Below are 21851 nucleotides of genomic sequence, written 5' to 3' on the forward strand. Positions count from 1 at the left end.
ACTACTACTACTATGATACACACACACACACACACACATACCTTAACTAATCTAATATTTTAATTTCTTTATTGCCACACAACATGATCAGTGGTACAGGTGTTCAACACAGCTCGGTGTATACAAAAAATAGTTGAATGACAGGACAATAAGTACAAAATGAAGTGAAATTCTCTAATGTCTTTTAATAAAATAATCTTGAGTGAAATTCTATAATGTCGTACTGGGTATTTACAGACATGGACCTTTTTTGCAGATCTATCCAAACACTTTAAGGAGCAGGGCAGAGAAAATGTTGGCCATGTTAGCATTAGACAACCAATTTATTAAAGGATTCTAACTAAAATAAAGGTACTGTCATGTTTTATTTTTACTGTTTACTATGCATTACTGAAGGATGCCATATACAGTGAGTAGTGACGGATGCAACTGCAGTTTAAGCAATATATACATTTCAATAATAAAAGTGCAATATACTCATGTGCAATATTTGTATATATTTTACAGTGTACTTTTTACTTATTCTTAATTCACTATTTTTAAACTCTTTAATGTTAAGTGTAATGTTTGTGTCCTTTGTTGCTTTCTGAGAGTAGCCACACTAAATTACGTTGTATTATATACAATGACAATAAAGTATCTTACTCTACGTTATTATTAAAGAACGTTATACATTTATAGTTACATTTCATGTTGTGGAATGTCCTTGAAACAAGTTACCTGGTGTTATCACTTACGTTATAAGTATATATTTATAAACAATTGTTCCTTCACCAGCATCTCTTTTTTGTTGAGCTTTAAGATAATTGACAAAAAACGTCTCCAGGTTACGTATGTAACCATGGTTCCCCGAGGGAACGAGACGCTGCATCACGAAACGCTATGGGAACGCCCCCGCGTGACCGCGCTCTGAATCACGTGTCTAATCCGTCCAATGGATGGGCGAGACGTCACGGGCGGGGTGACGTAGCGACCCGGAAGCATAAAACCCGAGCGGCGAGCCCCGCGTTAGCTTACTGGAAAATGAAGCAAGCGCCGCAGGGACGCCGGAAGTGTGGCACCGAGACGCAGCGTCTCGTTCCCTCGGGGAACCATGGTTACATACGTAACCTGGAGACGTTCCCCTTCAGGAACTCGAGCTGCGTCACGAAACGCTATGGGAACGAGTATACCCACGCCGCCAGACTTACAAGTCCCTGCCTCCAGGAGGAGGCAAGCCTAAGGCACAAGGACAGAGGAGCCGGGAGTGGCTCGCGTATCTAGGTCATAAAACCTGGCAAAGGTCAGGGGCGTGGACCATCCCGCCGTGTTGCAGATGTCCTGTAAGGACACACCTGCCAGAAAGGCCTTAGAGGCCGCCACCGCTCGGGTAGAGTGAGCCTTGACCCCCAGGGGACTGGGGAGACCAGAGGACTCGAAAGCCAGAGAAATGGATTCTACAATCCACCGGCTGAGGGTCTGCTTAGAAGCAGGAAAACCCCTCTTAGGTGGACCAAAGCAAACAAGCAACTGGTCCGCCTTTCTCCACAGGGCAGTTCTGTGGACGTACGCGTCCAGTGCTCGCACTGGACACGTACAATTGAGCTTCCGATGGTCGGGCTCCCTGAAGGGAGGAGGACAGAAAGCCTGCAGCACGACCGGCCGTGGTGCCGAGGAGGGGACTTTCGGTACGTACCCCGCTCAGGGGTACAAGAACGCTTTGGCCAACCCAGGCGCAAAGTCTAAATAGGAAGGGGCCACAGAGAGGGCCTGAAGATCCCCCACTCTCCTAAGAGAGGAAATTGCCAAGAGAAAGGCAGTTTTTAACGTCAGAAGACGGTCCAAAATCTCCTCAATGGGCTCGAAGGGGGGTTTGCAGAGAGCCTCTAAAACCATGGCCAGGTCCCACGAGGGGACCCGAGATCGAGCTGGAGGTCTGATCCTCAGCGCACCGCGGAGGAAACGTGTCACCCAGGGGTGTCTGCCCACTGATTGGCCATCGAGAGGGGCGTGGCAATAGCCGCCACGTACACCTTCAGGGTGGAGTGGGTCAGCCCCGCGGAGAGGCGGGCCTGCAAGAACTCCAGCACTGTACCAACTGGGCAGTGAACAGGGTCAAGCCGGCGGTCTCCGCACCAGGAAGTGAAATGTTTCCACTTCAGGGCGTACAGTTTCCTCGTACAGGGAGCTCTGGACTGGAGGATGGTCTCCACAACCTCGGTTGAGAGACCGGAAGTGCGGAGTTGTGCCCCCTCAGAGGCCACACCCACAGCTTCCACAGATCCGGGCGGGGGTGAAAGGAGATCCCCGCCTGTGAGAGGAGACCCCTCCTGATCGGAATCTCCCATGGGGAGCCGTCTAGGAGGGAAATCAGGTCCGAGAACCATACACGGCCCAGCCAGAACGGGGCTAGTAACAGTAGGCGTGACCTTGATCATGCGGTGCGGGTTTCCTCTGTTTCGGAAAACCCCCCTGGTTTTGAGCCACCACTGCAGGGGTCTCATGTGCAGCAGGCCAAAAGGTATCACGTTGGACGCAGCTGCCAATAGGCCCAGCAGTCTCTGAAACTGCTTTACAGTGAGTGACCGGCCTACTTTCACTCTCACGACTGCTGTGAGGACCGACTCGATCTGAGCAGGAGACAAACGTGCCTGCATCGTGGTCGAATCCCACACGACGCCTAGATAAGCGGTTTTCTGAGCTGGAGAAAGCACGCTTTTCTCGGCGTTTAGTCTTAACCCCAGTTCCTTCATATGGGCGAGAACGACATCTCGATGCCGAGCCGCCATCTGCTCTGAATGAGCTAAAATCAACCAGTCGTCGATATAATTCAGTATGCGGATGCCCTGTAGTCGCATAGGAGCCAGGGCAGCATCCACGCACTTCGTGAAGGTGCGGGGTGAGAGTGCTAGGCCGAAGGGAAGAACCCGATACTGGTAAGCTTCGCCCCAGAAAGCGAACCTCAGGAACTTCCTGTGTGGGGGAAGGATGGAGATGTGGAAATACGCATCTTTTAGGTCGATCGTGACGAACCAGTCCTCGGACCTGATCTGAGACACGACCTGAGTGACCGTAAGCATCCTGAACTACAGTCGAGCGACTGAGAGGTTCAATAGCCGCAAGTCCAAAATGGGACGCAGCCCTCCCCCCTTCATTGGGAACAATGAAGTACCGGCTGTAGAACCCTGACTCTCTGTCGTGAGGAGGGACCACCTCGATGGCCTCCTTCCTCAGGAGAGTACGTACTTCCTGCTCCAAAACCAGAGCCTGCTCGCGACCCACCACAGTGGGAAGAACCCCAGAAAAACGAGGTGGAGGCGAGCCGAACTGAATTCGGTAGCCTCTTTCTACAGTACGCAGGACCCAATGAGACACATTCAGCAGAAGTTTCCATGCTGCCAGAAAGCTCACTAAGGGAATCAGTCTCTCGAGACTGACCTCTGGTGTAATAGAAGCGGTTAGCTGGGTGCCCTGAGGCGGCGAACCGACATGGGGGAAATGAGCTAACCGCTGCGAAGGCCTCAGGAGAGGCCGCGAGCCTCCCAGACCCGCTACGTTGCCGGGCGAGAACTGGGAGAGGCGCTCGCCGGAGACCGCTGTGCCCTGAAGCACCATAGGTGGCAGGGTTGGCAGATCGACCTCCTGAGGGCACTGGGGGGACCCGGGCACCGTAAGATGAGGTGTACGCCGCGTCGCCCCAGAGGGGCCCGCCCTCGGAAGCCCTGGGCCAAAACCATCAGGGCTTCTTAGCCGCGGCCCTTCTGGACATGAGGACGGTCCTCAGATCCGCCTTAGTGCCCGAAGGGCCGGGCCCAGAGCGTCGTCGCGACTCCTGCTCCCGCCTCGGGGGAGCACGGGAGGCGACGCTCTGCTTTTGGGCCTCCCTGTAGGAGGGGGCTGTACACGGAGGGGGCTGCCCCCGCCCAGCAGCCCCACGAGCTAGAGAGCGACGGGGGAAGAACCGCTGGAACGCCGCCGCCTGAGCACGGGCCTGCTGGTATCTCTCGACGACGGAGTCTACCGCGTCGCCAAACAGGCCTGAGGGAGTAAGCGGGGCGTCCATGAGCACGACCCTGTCCTTCTCTTGCATATCGGACAGGGTCAGCCAGAGATGCCTCTCCGCCGCCACCAGGACTGCCATAGACCGACCGATAGCACGGGCGGTCTCCTTGGTGGCGCGGAGCGACAGATCAGCGGCCCGCCTGAGCTCAGCTACCTGCTCAGACATACTCTCCCCCTGCTCGTCCAGCTCTTTAAGCAGGTCGGCCTGGTACGCCTGTAACACCGCCATGGTGTGCAGACACACACCGGCCTGACCTGCTGCTGTGTACGCCTTGCCTACCAGCGCTGAGGTGGTCCGCAGCGGCTTGGTAGGCAACGCCGGAGCCTTCAGGGATGATGCAGCAGCAGGGGACAGATAGCTGGCTAGCGTCTGTTCAACCCTGGGCATCGCCCTGTAACCGGAGTAGTCCAGCCCCGCCACATTAGCGTAATGGGAAGAAGTGGGGCTGAACAACCGGGCTGAAAACGGCCTATTCCAGGACCTCGACACCTCAGTGTGGAGGTCCGGAAAAAAGGGCAGGCTCCGGGGCGGAGGTGGCGGCCTACTGCGTAAAAAGCGCTCATCCAGTCTAGAGCCCTGAGGCTCAGGCCGTGACTCAGCGGGCCAGTCAATGCTAAGCTTAGCAACTGCCCGCGTAACCACCTCGAGTAGCTCCCCGTATTGAGGAGACTGCGGCTCAGGGTCGACGCTCTCCACATCAACCTCCTTGGAGGACGATAGGTGGAGCGCCGAGTCCGCTCCCCGGGGGGAAGAAACCGCAGAGCGTGCTTCCGAGCCCAGGGAGGGGACAGTGGACCTGGAGGGTGAGGAAGGAGAAAGGGACGGGCCCGTCTCCATTCCCTCTGCGAGGTCCATCTGCGAGCCCCACGAGCGCAACCGCCGCTCTGCCTCGGCAGAAGCGGGGCCGGCACCGCGAGGCACGCTAGTGAGGGCTCCCTCCTCAAAGAGAGCCCAGCGGGAGCGGAGAGTGCGCAGCGGTAAACGCTCGCAATGTGCGCAGCCGGCTCCCTCGAGAGCCGACTGAACATGCTCCGCTCCCAAACAGGCAACGCACAGCCTGAAGCGCTGCCCGCTCTCGCCAAACCAGACGGAAAATAGACAAACAACCAACATAGAGCGCTTGCTGAAAACAGGAAGCTAATGCGGGGCTCGCCGCTCGGGCTTTTATGCTTCCGGGTCGCTACGTCACCCCGCCCATGACGTCTCGCCAATCCATTGGACGGATTAGACACGTGATTCAGAGCGCGGTCACGCGGGGGCGTTCCCATAGCGTTTCGTGACGCAGCTCGAGTTCCTGAAGGGGAACAATATGTTCATATGAACCTTGCGCTATGAGCCATGCCCAGATCTAACAGATTTAGATGGTTTGGGGCTGCTTTGCTGCCTCAGGGCCTGGATAGCTTGAAGTCAAGGAGAGACTGAGGGTATTGCTCTATCATCGTAATGAATGTTGACGATGCAACAAGACAATGACCCAAAACACACAAGTAAATGAACAAGGGAATTGTTTAAAAAGAAAAAATGCATATTTTATAATGACCAAGTCAGAGTCCGGTCTTAACTTATGTTAGATTCTGACATGAAACAGGACTGTTCATGCAACTGACCCTCACCCTAGTGCTGTAGGAACTAATGGTTTAAAATTCCTTCTTACTTTGCAAGTCCTATCAGCAGCTGCAGGAAACGTTTGGTGAAGGTTGTAACTGCTTAAAAAAGGTTCTACGAGTTTCACTACTAAAAGGGGTTCAAATCATTTTCTCCGCCAAGGTTATGAAAGAAAGACTTCAGTTACGAGCTCTTTGTGTTATTAGTTTAGACAGAATAAGTGTATTATTATGACTTGATCTTGAATGAAGATCCAGTCACATTTTATGAGTAATTAATGCAGAAATCCAGGTGATACCAAAGGTAATTCAAAAGGTCAAAACAATTTGAAGTGTATGCCCCCTTAGGCTAGTGGAAAGTACCTCAAATGTATTTTAAGAAGCAAAATTGAGGACCACCATACTCAATATTATTCATAATAACTTTTTAACATCATGTATTTTATGTTATGATAAAAGTTTCTAATGCATGCACAGTGCAAATCGAGCAGGGGTGCAGATCACAGAAAAGTTAGGAGATACTGAACATAAGCAAAAGTTTGGATATGCATTGTGTGCTTGTGAGAGGAAGTCGATATTCATTGTACAGAAGTTGCTACAAGTAAGGTAAATGTATAATAACTTTTTTCCCCTATGACTTGCATGAACATAAGAATTATACAACACAGATTTTTATTTCCATCTAAATAAAAAAAATTCTTTTCACATACCCAGCCATAAAGGTCAGAGCACTTGCCATCATTCTATGTATTTAGGAAATCTGTTTTCCCATTACTTGGCATGTAGCCAGTTATAGTGCAGGCCTCTTTTCCTCCATTATTATTGGGTTCCCCCAGTATTATTGGGTACCTGAAAGCACACAGAGAATCAGCACATCTGGAGCTTCAGACTGAGAGCGCTGAGAGCATCATGAGTTTAGTTAAGTGATTTCTTACCCAGTGCCTCTGGTTAGTTCTGTACCGTCCACCCATTTCCACACACGCTTGGTGTCTCTGTCAATCAGACCAATCCATGCTTGTGCATGGAGCAAAGTTTTATTGATGAACTCCTGTTGTTTTAGTAAAATATAAGAATAATAATGTCTCAATAAACTCCTACTGAGGTATAGTAACTGATATTGAACTTTACTATTTTTAATACATGTAATATGATTGTATTTTAGGCCCATGTGTAAGCAGAATTAAAAATGCTAGTACATTACTTCTGGTTGAGCTACATGCAAACGACAAATATATTTTAGTTCAGGAAAAAGTGTAGTTATATATAGTAGATCATGTCCAAATTTGACCCTGTAGAGCGTTTTTGCAGATATACACACATATATGCTTTGATACAACTACAAGAAATCCAGCTCATTAAAGCACAGTAAGAGACTAGAAACAGAATCACAGTCCAGACTCAGCTAAAGAGCTGAGGAGCTTCGGCACTCTGTCACTAAGGAGATCACTGAGAAGCAGTGAACTGAGAAACAAAACAAGGAACTAATGTAAAGGCATCTTCATTTCTTTATTTTTCTTCAAATATCCCTTTTCAAACAGCACATTCTATCACTCTCTCCCTCTCTCTCCCTCTCTCTCTCTCTCTCCCTCCCTCACCTGTTCCTCTTTGCTATTTATGATCACCAGGTCTGCTCCTCTCTCTGCAGTCCTGCCTGCTCTCAATACAGTTCTTCTTCTCAGTAGAGTTGTATTAAAGACTGGAGTTGAAGTAGGTCCATACACCTTTAATGTCTCTCGCTGACAGGAAGATATTTTCATAAACACAAGCATTTCATTAAAGTAGTGCATTAAAGGGTAAATATACTCATCCAACAATCAGTCTGTTAAACAGTAACTCCAGTGTCCTTTTTTTCTTGTTGTTATACCTTTGTGGTCACACACCATGTACGACATGTTATCATAATCACTGGGGAGTGAGTCATTTATAAAGTCACTATATGTTATATATTTGCCGGTAGAAGGTTATTTTCACAGCTAGAACACACAACTGACAGAATGAATCTGAAAGAGTCTTTTAATTCCCTGTGTTTCATTATGACTCGATAAAGCCTGTCGTGTTTGTGCCCTCAACAAAACATAACAGCAGCAAGTCAGCAAACTCTTCTGTAAAACACAGCCTGTGTTGTCTCTCTCTCGCTTCTTCATTTTCACTCAACATGTGCTCTAACTGGCGCAGCTTTAGTAAGCACTCATTTAAAACCAGACACATGGAAACTGTAAGATTCGAGTTTTTGATCATTTTTTTCATAAGTTCCTCTAAATACCTTCAATTAGTCAGTGACCCAGTTCAGGAAGTCTCATCTGGAGCCCATCTCTATCATGCTCTAATTTTTTTCGTTCTGTAATGAACCACACCACACCCTGATTTCTGATTACTTAATTCTCAGTCTCTCCTCATAAGTAAGTGTATCAAAAAAGCCTTTTTCACATTCTGCTTGACAGCATTAGTACTGTTTGCTATGTCGTGCCAAAATCAGCTAAGCTAGCTAAATTTCTCTGAAGAAGGCAGTGAGGCTGCAGTGACCCCATATGTGACCAAAATCCTTTTATTACGTCCTTAAGGTTTTTGTTTGTGATTTCTTGGCACCGTAGAAGGAACCAGTTTGAGACAGTTTTATTGTGCACCTACAGTCCAGTAAACTCATGTCTTAACCCTGTGTTTACACCTTCTTTTGTTAGATTGATGTGAATAGTTACCAGTAAGATGTAGATCCTCCTTTTCCCCATAATCAATCATGTGTTAGAATTATGAAGTTTATGAACTGATGTATCTGTGATTTTGATACAGTCTGTCACTTTTCGCTGAACTGTTACTCTTTGTTCTTCTTCAGGGTGGAATTTTCCCCACCACACATTGAGATATTTTTTTTTCCAATGCCAAAATCACCCACTCAGTGACTCCCAGTGAAGCTAAGTGTCTGGCTAGGACAATTTTAAAAGTGTTTGAAACACTTCCAATGAACACGTCCAATGAATGTTAATCTTTGCTCCGTCCAATGAATGTTAATCTTTGCTCCATTAAAACTAAGTTTACTTGAATCTGTCACAGGATCCCATTGATCGCATGTGTCAGTGGAGCTCAATCAGTCGTGTATCTACTGCCTTCTATGGACATTTGTCTCAATCTCCAACACAACCCCTGGGACCTCATTTGTAAAACCTTTCCTGGATTACAGAGTGTGCAGAGTGCATGCACACAAAAAAAAATGCAAATGCAAATACGTATCTGAACTGTGGTGAACAGAAAAGCATCTCAGAATGCACAATACATTGCCAGAAAAACTGAACAGTTGAAATTGTATGCAGGAATACATAGCAAGAGGAAGAGCACATGTGATAAAATGTTTATTTCTCAGTTTTGAGGGACTTCTGATAAGAGCATATAGTCAATAACGGACTGGAAACCACGGGATAAGGAAATATTATTATTGTATCAATATTGTTATTATGGGTACAAAGAGATTTAGAATATTTAGACCGTCAGGACAAAGTTTTCAGCCTTTGTGTTTTGAAACCATCATCATTTTCCTTTTAAGTGAGTAAGTATAGTGACAATAGGTCAATGCTAAGCCTGTCAACTGCCTGCTGAAATGTAATTGGTTGATGGCGGCCATGTTTTTTGAATTTTGAATGTTTTTTGAATTTGAAAATTATTAACATTTTTGTGTTGTTTTGATTGGACTGCCATCTCACTATAAAAACTTTATTATCCAGTCTTGGTGGTGAGATCAGTTATAGATGGGTTAAAGGTGAGAAGTATTACAGTATTGCAGTGAAGTATTACTCACCTAGTTTAGAAAGCATCTGGAGGTCCTCTCTATCCTTCTGTAACTGGTCTCTCTCTTTAGTCAGGTTGATGAATTTGATCCACAGCACTGTGATGGCAGTCAGCAGGAGAACACACAGCAGCAGCACACACACAGCAGTCACTCTGTAACATCTGCTCCATGCAGTGTCTCCTCCTAATGGGGAATGGCCACAGAGACATGTCTCTTTTCATGTCATGAAATTAAATAACTATTTTGCAAAATGAAAATAACTAATTGGCAAATGTGTAAAATGAACATGCAACTCTCTGCTCATGTACTTTACGCTGACATTCTTTAACGATCGTGCTGCTGTCATTGGAAAACCTTTAAAATATCCAGCAGCTTTGATGTGTATTGGACGTTGAGACATTTCCTCAACAGCTAATAACTTGATGAGTATGTGTACACTATTTATATATAGTGTAGTATACTCACTCACAGACTCACAGACCATGGCTACTTTATTAGTAATACATCTGTACACCAGACATCAGAATAGGGAAAATACTGTGATCTCAGTGACCTTGACTGTAGCATGGTTGTTGGTGAATCTGAGGCTACAGTGGACACAGACTCAGTGAAACTAGTTGAAGATTGGATAAACATGGCCTGGTCTTTGTGCTCTTTTGTGGAAAAAAGGCAATGTTTTTCCAGTCATTTCTAACCAGTTCTCCTCTACCTCTCTAAGCTTCAGGCACATTTCTTCACCCAGAACTGCTGCATGTGTTGTTTTTTTGCAACACTTTGTGTAAAGTCTAGAGACATTAAAATCCTAGGAGTTTCTGAAATACTCAAACCAGCACGTCTGGCACCAACAACCATGCAACAGTCAACATCACTGAGATCACATTTCCCTCATTCTAATGTTTGATATGAACATTAACTGAAGCTCTTTGTTTATCCATTTTCTTTCTTGCCATGATATATTCCTTTACTAAGGAGGGTCTTAATCAGTTTCCCAGAAAGCCACACTTTTTTGTTTAAAATGCGCAAAGGTTTGGATACCCTTCCAGGGTCTTGACAATGCTGGAATTGGCAACGAACTCCAGTTCCCAGACTGCTTCATGGCTTACAAACATGGCCACTTTGAATTGCAACACCCAGCCTACACACTCACTGTCATGTTCCCATTCGACTCAATCACACACTGACATATATACAGTATATACACACACAAAACACTCAAAAGACACAAAGTATCACTCCACCAATACACATTTTTGTAGACCTACTGTCAGAGCTGCAGTTAGAAAATAAACAAGTACTGACCAATCAGCTTTGAGAATTCAGCAGCACTGGGGTATACTTTTGCAAAATGTTGAATATTGTTCTGAAAACTGGAATTTTCTCTCTTCCTTCTCTGTGTTACCTCTAACAGCATCTGCACTCTCATAGACATCCCTCATCATCTCCACTCACTCAGAAACACACTGAAACATCTTTAATCTATAAGCACCTGAATTACTGCATCTCTGCATGTAGATACACGTTTGGCCTTGCAAACCTAAACACTTACCTGTGTGTGGATCTGTGTCTAGGTCTCTCTTTGTGCCACTGCCTTTCTTCTCTGCATCTGGGTCATGACCTCTAACAGCGCTTGCATTCTCATAGATAACTATTTGCTCAAAAGAACGCTGATGCATTTCTAATCTATAAAAGGCTCACTAAAACACTAAGTTACTGCGTCTCTGCTTGAGCACGAGTGAATGCCTACACTTCCTTACTAGTGTACACTGCAATACATGTGCTGCTGCCAGTAAAGGAAGTTACAACAGAGGACGGTGCGTCAGTGGCTTCTTGTGGTCAAAGTGTGAAGACATTTGAGCTTCATTTGTGAGACATTTGTGCCCTGACCATGACGGCTTGTCTGACTGAGTAAATACATAAAACTAATGTCTAATATTTGGCATCTCACACATCAGTGACACAGTTTGCTTCAGTGTCAGACAGGGACTTCTATAAACAACCTGCACTGGCTTTGTAAGCTATATCTGAAGAGGGCATGGAATCTTTTGAATGATGGAAAGACATAGCACATTTACCTCTGGCCCTGTGTAGAGCTTCAATTTTAATGAAACACTTCTTATTTTGTTTGTATACCATGCATGATCCTTCTGATGGCTCAGGTTATTCACTGCAGCATGTACAACTGTTCCTATGTATAAGAAGTCCTCTTCACTTACTGACATTCAAATGATTGCTTTTGATGCCTTTGTGACATAGTGCTGCAAAAGCTGGGCACTGGTGCAGTCCATGTTTTTTTCCTTACACTTTTTGCCAGTGGCTTGCAGTCTGCTTTTTGCTATTCACTGTTTGCAATCTCTTTTGCCAGCTTTTGCCAAGGCTAAAAACTTGGGAAGTTTCCTGAATTGACTTGGACTTGTCTTGGTCTCTTGGTCTTGAACTTGGATTTTATTGAGGTGGATATTTTAATGACTTTGCTGCAAATAAATCCTAATGATATAACTCCCCAGGGGGAGTCTGAGAGTCATATGAATATGTAGTGTCATGTGTAGGCCTATACAAGTTTGTAATTTCAATCATCATTGTTGCTGCACTTAATAGTTGTAATCAGGCCCCAAATGTAAAAAAAAAAATGAAAAATGAGGTGTTTAGGGCACACCAAAAAGGTCTTCTGGTCATGAGGCCTTACTGCTTAAAGTATCTTGACATTTTGTCTGATCTGCACCCAGGAGTCACAAATTATTCACACATGTTGCTGGTTGTGAAAAACCTAAGTAAAAATAGTCATACAGGAAATATGCCCACAATATAACACCAACACACAGACACAAAGGCAGTGTTTCTTCAGACAGCCACTCTGAGTGTAGCTTTAGACAAATAAATACCGGTACAACTGCGTTTGTTCGTTTGAAAGCTCAGGATTACTGCAAAGAGAAGAATGGAGATGATTGAGGAGATTTATGCAAATGCAGGTGTTACTCCAGACAGCGGAGCTGATTCCAGTGACAGTAACAGTTCATATGAAGAAATTGATGTGAACGAGGACAATTTGGAGACCCAGCGGACCGGAAGACTCAAGCAGTCTGAGACCTCAGGTAAAATATACTCACACTTAAAAATACATGTTTATGAAATAGATAGTTTCTGTTTTAAAATCTGATTGGACAAGCTGTGTTCAAAGCTGTTTTAACAACCTCAATGTATGCACAGCTGTAATCACATCACAGTAATTTTTAGTATTAATGCACCAGGCTTTAAATCAAACTGTTACACTAATGCCTCGTGAACACTACACAGTTGTCTGACTCTGGAAAATTTCTCACACGTAGCAGTGTGCAAACTACATGACTGATTGCAGATAAGGCTCACACACTACCATGATACCACATCATCTTATTTCCGGTTAACAAACCTTTTTTAAGAGTATTATTTTTAATTTTTTACAAGCAGTTGTATTAAGAAGACACAGTATGATAAGAAATGAGGCTGTGGGCTAACTGTAACGAGCACAGTGCTGTAGACTCACGATCGTGTCTATTTATTACACAGAGTGCCACACTCTCCTAGTTTTTATCCATATAGGCTAATATATTTTGGCCTGTTTTGGTGATGCTTCCATTATAAGTCATCAGTAGGCATGTAATGGACTCAGTTGTGGGTGTAATGAATGTGAATGAGGTGGATTATTTAGGTCTCATCATTTTTAAGCTTTTTTTCATTCCGCTTCCGGTGAGAGTACGCTGTGCGCGTTTTTGCTGCCGCTTCTTGCTGGAATTTTTTGTTTGTTTGTTTTGTCCTGTCGTGTTTCGCGTCTATCGTTTCATCTCCTCTCCTGCTCTTCCAGACACCTGACTTTACTGGTTTATAGTTTGGACTTTACTGTTGTCATTTTACCGTGGATTATAACTCTGATTGGATAACCCGTACTCATCGCTGGCTATTCATCCAAATCACACCACTCTGCTGTTGTCTGTCGATCTTCGTGCTCCATTGGGCCTTCTACATAGCTGGCGGGTGAGTCTCCACTCCCTCATTTTTCTATCGTGGACAGTATTTTGGATGGTGGGGCACCCCCTGCCATCTAATTTGACTGACAAGGTCTCCATACTGTGTTGATCGTCAGCGACGTGAGTGCTGCGGCTCTCTTGCGTACTATTGCAAGAGATGTGTGTTCTTCAATCGCCAGTGATGTTGTGCCTTCCCATTTAACCATGTCTATCACCGCTCGCAACGTACTAGTACCTACTCTGCTTACAGTTATGACTCTGGGCTTATTATTCAGGAGCGTTGTTGATATGGCGCTCAACTACTCGCTATCTCAGCTGCATAGCCTGAAATCGCACCCTCGTCTCGACACGACTACATACTAGCTACTGTGGCTACTGTGCTTTCCACGTTACTAACTGAGAAAGACCTAGACTTTCTGCTGCCTACTGAAACATGGCAAATTCCTAATGACTATTTCCACGTAAATCTCCTCACTCCCTCTGGATACAGCTACCTGGTCAAACCTCGTTTGACATCTAGGGGTGGTGGTCTGGCAGTCTACCATAATAACATCCCAGTCAATACCATCGACTTTCATGTGACTTCAACATTTGAATATCTAGTTCTCAAAATCTCTGGTACATCTCCCATGATTGCAATTCTCTTGTATCGTCCACCTAAATCAATGTCAAATTTTTTCACTGAACTGCATGAACTGTTAACCCTTTCCTGCGCTATGTCTTCTTCTGTTATCTTACTTGGTGATTTCAACATACATTAATATTGATTGTGCAGATTCCTGCGAACTCATGTCAGTTTTTGAATGTTTCAATCTCGTACAGCATACTGACTTTCCTACACACTTAAAAGGCCACACACTTGATTTGGTTTGTACTACTGGCCTATGTAATATTTCTATGCTTGGCTCTCAGATTGGACTTTCTGATCACCTCTTCATCGAACTAAACTGTGAAATGCCTCTCCCTCGCCTTAGGGTGAAATCTACCATTACTTTCCGTAACCTCAATTCTGTCAATCCATTACTGTTTACTGAATCTGTACAAACATATCTTTCTGACATTACTGAACACACTAGTGCCCTTGATATCCTTGCCAAATATAATTCCTCTATTTCTACTGCCCTTAATATACACGCCCCCCTTAAATGCAGACTTGTACCTTCTTCACATACATCTCCCTGGTTTACCCCTGCACTTCGCAAACTGAAAACTACTGGTCGTCGCCTTGAATGCCTCTACAGGAAAACTGGCTTGAACGTGCATCTTATTGCTTACAAGGACCATATCCAACGATATAAATCTGCTTTAAAGCACGCTCCAGTTACTATTCTGCCCTCATTACCAATGCATCCTCCTGTCCTAAAACACTGTTTTCTGTAGTCAATAAACTCACCAACCCTCCTGCACCTGTCATGAATAACTCAGTAGACCTTTGTGAGCCATTCTTACACTTCTTCCAAAATAAAATTAATAGCATATATAATCTCTTTCCAACAATGAACTCCCTATCCACTCACATGACTTCCCCTTTGATTTTGCACCTGGTACTTTTACTGATTTTGACCCTCCAACTCCTGCTTATATCTCTGAGCTACTCAAAAAATCTAATCCATCTTTCTGTCATCTTGATCCTTCTCCTACTGCTCTACTCAAAAACACTGCACATGTTATTTCGTGACCTATTTCACTTCTCATTTCTCACCTTCTCAGCACTGGTGTTGTTCCTCTTGAATTAAAAACTGCAGCTGTCACACCAGTGTTAAAGAAACCCGGCCTTGACCTCTCTGATATGGCCAATTACAGACCAATTTCAAATCTTCCGCTTCTCTCAAAGCTACTTGAAAAAGTTGTTGCTGCTCAACTTCAGTCATATTTGTCATCTCATAACCTCTATGAATGTTTCCAGTCCAGTTTTCGCACTCTTCACAGCACTGACACAGCTCTTCTTAAGGTTGTCAATGACCTTCTTATGGCCACTGACTCTGGCTCCATTAGCATTTTAATTCTGTTAGATCTTTCCTCTGCTTTTGATACTATCTCTCACAGTATTCTAATCTCACGACTCTCTGCTCTTGGTATTTCTGGAACTGCCCTATCTTGGTTCACTTCTTACCTGTCTGACCGCCAGCACTACATCTCTGTCCACCAGGCTAAGTCCTCTACTGCTCCTGTCTCTCACGGTGTTCCTCAGGGTCCTGTTCTTGGGCCTTTACTCTTCATCATCTATATGCTCCCTTTAGGTAACATTATTCGTCATCACGGGTTTAACTTCCATTGCTATGCAGACGACACCCAGCTCTATATCAGTTCTCAACACAACTCTCCTTTTCCCACCAACTCCATAACAACTTGCATTAATGATATAAATGCTTGGATGACCAGTAACTTTCTCAAACTCAACACTGATAAAACAGATCTACTACTTGTTGGTTCACCAAAAAATGTTGCTCCTTTCTGTGCTGATAATGTTAACATTGCTGGAATTTTGGTTTGACCTTCCACCACCGTTAAAAACCTGGGTATAATGTTTGACTCCTCTCTCTCCTTCCTGCCTCACATTTCTTCACTCACCAAATCTGCCTTCTTTCACCTCCGTAATATTGCTCGTTTACGTCCCTTCTTAAATATCAATGGCGCTGAGACACTGGTTCATGCCTTCATCACTTCTCGACTAAACTACTGTAATTCTCTTTTCTATGGTCTACCAAACACAACATTAAATAAGCTCCAATATATCCAGAACTCTGCAGCTAGGGTTCTCACTTTTTCAAAGAAATCCTCTCATATTACTCCCATCCTACACAGACTTTATTGGCTACCCATTCATTTCCGTATTCAATACAAGTTTCTCCTTATCACCTTCAAAGCACTTCATGGTCTCGCCCCCCCATACATTTCTGATCTCATTCATACTTACTCCCAATTTCGCACATTACGCTCGTTAGATACTGGTCTACTGTTAATTCCACGCCACAGGTTAGCATGTTTTGTGGGGTTTCTCCCTTCAGTCTCCTCTTCTAAAACTTCCTCTTTTTTCCCCTGATGAAGTCCTTTGTTGTGTTAACAGTGTGTTTTGGGTCATTGTCTTGCTGCATGATGAATCTCTTCCCAATTAGATTGGATGCATTTCTCTGTAAATTGGCAGACAGAATTTTTCTGCAGACTTCTGAATTCATTCTGCTGCTACCATCATGAGTTCCATCATCTATGAATATTAATGAGCCTGTTTCAGAAGCAGTAATGCAAGCCCAAGCCATCACACTACCTCCACCATGCTTAACCGATGAGCTTGTATGTTTTGGATCGTGATTAGATTCTTTCTTTCTCCACACTTTGGCCTTTACATCAGTTTGGTAGAGGTTTATCATGGTTCCAGAACTTTTGTTGCTCATCTCTGTATTTCTTTGTGAATTCCAATCTGGCCTTCCAAATCTTACTGCTGATAAGTGGTTTGCATCTTGTGGTATGGGCTCTATATTTCTGCTCTCGAGGTCTTCTTCAAATGGTGGATTGTGATACTTTCAACCCTGCCCTTTGGAGGTCTCACAATGTTTCGGTCATCAACTGCAGTTGTTTTCCTTGGTGGACCAACTGCAGTTGTTTTCCTTGGTGGACCAGTTTGATGTCTGGTTGTTAGTACACCAGTGGATTATTTCTTTTTCGGGACATTTTTCTTTGATTTTTCCTCTTTTCTCAGCTTCAAAATCCTGCTTTTCTCACATAGACAGCTCTCTCGTGTTCATGCTGGTTTATTCCTTTTTAATGACAAATGCAGTCTTCACAGGCAAAACCCAAGGCTCAATCCAAGAGTAGACATTCAGAGCTGGGGTGTCAGGGTTGTAACTGGTCAGTAACTGGTCTGTCTCTCTATAGTCAGGTTGTTGTATCTAATCTGTAGTTGGTTGTTTTCTGTACTCAGGATGTTGAATTTGATCCACAGCACTGTGATGGCAGTCAGCAGGAGAACACACAGCAGCAGCACACAGGCTGCTGTCAGTCTGTAACATCTGCTCCATGCAGTGTTAGCTCATATGGGAGAACAGATACAAACGTGTGTTCATTTTTATTAGAACATTCATAACCAGTATGAATCCAAATAAGTTAATATCTAGAAAATCTCATAAAGCAATCACAAAAATACAGTTGTGGTCACATAAGTCCACAAACTACAGAACTCCCCAAAACCTCAGATGGGTACTGTACAACTGTATATGCGTGACAATGCGTCTAACGACTCTTCTATTCTGGGTAAGGGATGGGCACCATGGCAGGTCTTCGCATTCAGCTGTCAATAGTCAACACAGAGTCGAAGGCTACCATCTTTTTTAACCACCAAGACGATAGGAGATATATATGGTAGATATGAATAAGGACTTCTGCTTTCTCTGATAATTTGGCTGTCAAGAAGCTGCTTAATGTGTGCCTTCACTGTCTCATACTGGGAGGGTGGAATCACCCAGTATGAAGCACTGGGGCATGATCCAGCAAGGAAATTTCATGAGCGATTAAATTAGTGCAATCCAAATCTACCTGGCTACACATAAGTCCACAAACACCTTGTTAGTGTATGGAGTTTACTGTGCTTTCTTGTTCAACAGCGCTTTATATTTTAACACACATTAGCATGCCAATGCCAGACATAAGAGAAATATTTACAAAGTATTTAAAAGGAGTATAAATAAGAAGGAAAAGAAAAAGGAGCTGGACCATGGTGGTGCTAAAGGAAAGACCATAATATAACCAAAACCAAACTTCCCTATTCTCAAATTTACACTCACTCCCCTAGAAACAAACCAAACCAAAGATGTCTACCTACACTAGACTTCCCTCACGTTCTTAATGTGTTTAGGCATCTTGTTACCTACGTGTGGTGTTATGTATGAGCGTGCCCTTTCTTACCTGTCCAAGCCTTGTTAAACAAAAGAAAAACAGACAGCGTACATAGTCTGGGTCTTGTTTGAGAAATCACAAAAATCAAACAAATCAGAACACAACTCAGTAAGTCAATTACAGACAACACAAACATTCACAACTTCTTCTTCATTTGTCACACTCTCAGCTCTTTCGTCTCTCTGTACTCTCCTCTTCTGGTTCCGGTTCCAGAGCAGCTTTTATGGATTGAACTTCCTCCTCTTCGCAGCCTGGATTGATTGAGGCAGTGAATGAAGGCAACATGCTCCAACGAACAACCTGTAACATCTATGAAACTTACAACACACAGTTACTGATTAAAACGATGTGCAGTTGCACATAACAATCCCCATTTCATTTTCTGCTTCGTTCTTTTTTTTGGAATAACCACATTTAAACTCCCTCTAATCTTCAGGCCAGTCTGAGAGAGTCCCAGGTCAGAATTTAGTAATATTTTTCAAGACTTGACGTATAACAGTGGCCATGATATAAGAAGCCGAGCAGCTTTAAAAGTAGCCTAATTGCATATAACCGACATTAGCACACCACTATGGATCAGTCCTTCGAACATGATCCTCTGCGTTCACTCTAAAAACTCTTGACTTGCAGGAGTTTTCAAATTTGCTATTTTATGAATATTATCCAACTATTCAAACATTAGGCACATTTTTCAAATGTGTTCAGTAACATTTTGTCTGTTTATGAAAGCCATAGAGCTTTTTCTTTCTTGATTAGAACATTTTTTTTGTTTAAACTTTCCTAAGAATGAAATTGATACATAAGCTACATGGTTTTGAGGCTAACACATGCTTCCTCTCAGACACGTGAAGCCAGCTGATGGCATCTTTTTGAAATGCTGCTCATGGGGCAGGCATCAGGCATCAGGGGGCAGCATAACACATTCGCAGTAAAGCACTATCCGCCCACTTCCACATACTTGAGCTCACAGATGCCCATGACTGGATAGTGTCATTGTGATTGACAGGAGAGAGAGTGCCATCCCTCCCACTCTAAGAGCATGGCCAATTTTGCTCTCTTGGACTCCCAGCCACAGATGGCTCTAGCATCATGGGGATTTTAATGCACAATCAGACATTGATAGCTTTTTTTTTTTTTTTACATTAATGAACTCTAAACCTTCCCCATTTACCGTGCCAGAAAACATGGGAGCCGTATCAGCTGGTGTTTAAAACCCCTGCACAACTGTCAGTCATACTGTTTCGTATTCACATGTCACTTGGCTCATCTGCCAGTTTTATTATCTAATAAAAAAGACATTTTTGTGTTCTGTTGTGAAAATGTGAAGCTCCTACACAAAATGTGCAAAGGCTGGCAGCTCTTAAACGATGATTTGCATATTTATTTTTGGTAGGCATATTTTCCATCTCACTCCCTTACCTGCAACCCCTGTAGCTGTACCTGTGTGTTGAATTTGTTGGTACTCTTTGTGTTGGCGTTGTCTGTCTCTGTGTCATAGTCTTCCAAATGTATAAATGTGTTTTTATAAGCAGTTTATTATTAGGGTCAGATTTTTGTCAAGTATCGCAAATTATTGTGTTCTATGGGGTTTTTCCGGAAAGGTAAAATTCTAGATTCAAAGTGCACAGGACACACCCGAAAAAATTCTTCTGTTCGTGAGGCCTTTCTGCTTATAGTTTGTCATGATAGTTTGTCAGGTCAACGCCCTGAGATCATTTTGCTTGCTTGTTACAAAACACATAAGCCAAATGCATAAAACAGGAAATAACAGCAACACAAGCAGTCAAGTAGGCAATGTTCTTTCAGACAGCCACTTTGAGTGTTGTGTAGTTTTAGACAATTTCATACTGGTACAACTGCCTTCAGGATTACTGCAAAAAGAAGAATGGTGTGAGGATATTTATGCAAATGCAGAAGTTGCTGAAGACAACAGAGATGATTCCAGTGACTTTGACAACTCCTATGAAGATACACTCACACTCAGAAATATGTGTATACGTACTGATCTATTTGTTTTATTAATTTATTAATTTCCATCAATTGAAGATATCTGGGTTTGAGATCAAAAGATGATTATGAGACGATAGATCAGAATTTGAGCTTTCATTTACTGATATTTACATCTAGATTTGTTAAACAGCATAGAAGATGGTGCCTTTGATGGTAGACCACCCAATTTTTAGGTGAGCAAAAGTATAGGATCAGATAGTCTTAGAGTAAATTAAAGTAAATAACACTTAATATTTGGTTGCATATCCCGTGCTTGCAATACCAAAACCAAACACAGACCTGAAGCTCTTACTGAGGTTAAAGCCCAGCCAACTGAATTTAACATCTTTAAAACCTTGTAGGTTTACAGTGTTGACAGCTTTGCCAGTTCTGTAGCAAAGCCTTGTCTTATTCTTTGGTTAGCTGGTAGCTGTAACAGACCCTCAGCGGGTGGCTCTTTGCAGTTTTTTTTGTATGTTGCTCATTTTGGTGTCTAAACAAGGTCATTTACTGATATTATAACTAGCAAAACAACATGAGTGAACAAGTGGAGTGACATTCAGTTTTGTTGAAATGAAATTTTCAGCCTGAAGAGCGAACTTGAGCCAATTAATAATAAATATTATAAATACATTCATTAACATTATACATTTTAGGTTTTTTATTGTTTGTTTTTGCCTATTTTCAAGAAGATCTATAGCTCACACCAAGGTGCTGGTATAATTTCCCTGCTGTAAATCTCACTGGTCTTCTCAGTTTGGCTTCTGAACAATTGATGTACAAATGTTAAGTTGTTAAATTGCCTAATTTCTTTATAATACAGGAAACAACCATGCAGGGAATAAATGTTACAGATTGACTGCAGTGTGTCTGCTGCTGCTGTGTGTTCTCCTGCTGACTGCCGTCACAGTGCTGTGGATCAAATTCAACAATGTGAATACAGAAAACAACCAGCTACAGACCAGATACAGCAACCTGACTATAGAGAGAGACCAGTTAAAATTAGAGAGAGACCATTCAGAAACCAGTTACAACAACCTGACTAGAGAGAGAGACCAGTTAAAATTAGAGAGAGACCGGTTACAAACTAGTTACCACAACCTGACTAAAGAGAGAGACCAGTTACAAACCACTTACAAGAAACTGACCAAAGAGAGAGACCAGTTACAGACCAGTTACAACAACCTGAACACAGAAAAAGACCAGTTACAGACCAGTTACAACAACCTGAACACAGAAAAAGACCAGTTACAAACCAGATACAACAGCCTGAACACAGAAAAAGACCAGTTACAGACCAGTTACAAGAAACTGACCAAAGAGAGAGACCAGTTACAGACCAGTTACAACAACCTGAATAAAGATAGAAACCTGTTACAAAAGCAAAAAGTTCAGGAACTTCAGGAAAAGTTGGGTGAGTACATGCTTTAAATGTGGTGATTGATTGTAACAGTTCCATGGACAGGAACTGCTCTGAGTCTGACAGAGAACATGGTTAACACAGATTATGTAGGCTACAGTTAAGAGTTTACAGATTTGTTGTTTTA

General features: G+C 43.5%; 2 protein-coding genes across 2 annotated transcripts in view; one reads left to right on the plus strand and one right to left on the minus strand.

The window, feature by feature from the left end:
- LOC113547336 (retrovirus-related Pol polyprotein from transposon 17.6) overlaps nt 1–11145 on the minus strand; it is a 25681-nt gene extending 14536 nt beyond the window's left edge. Inside the window, exons 1-4 of the mRNA XM_034302534.2 lie at nt 10971–11145; nt 9434–9607; nt 6582–6694; nt 6357–6495 (exon numbers count right to left, since the gene is read on the minus strand). The gene's annotated coding sequence lies outside the window, so the exon portion shown is untranslated. The remainder of the gene's footprint in view (nt 1–6356; nt 6496–6581; nt 6695–9433; nt 9608–10970) is intronic.
- A 1211-nt stretch (nt 11146–12356) lies between these two features.
- The window catches only part of LOC117596819 (CD209 antigen-like), a 39997-nt gene continuing 30502 nt past the window's right edge, over nt 12357–21851 (plus strand). The window contains exons 1-2 of the mRNA XM_053230854.1: nt 12357–12513; nt 21128–21677. Coding sequence (XP_053086829.1) covers nt 12357–12513; nt 21128–21677 — 707 coding nt within the window. The remainder of the gene's footprint in view (nt 12514–21127; nt 21678–21851) is intronic.

The sequence above is a fragment of the Pangasianodon hypophthalmus genome, chromosome 28, assembly GCF_027358585.1.
Source record: "Pangasianodon hypophthalmus isolate fPanHyp1 chromosome 28, fPanHyp1.pri, whole genome shotgun sequence".
Taxonomy (NCBI): domain Eukaryota; kingdom Metazoa; phylum Chordata; class Actinopteri; order Siluriformes; family Pangasiidae; genus Pangasianodon; species Pangasianodon hypophthalmus.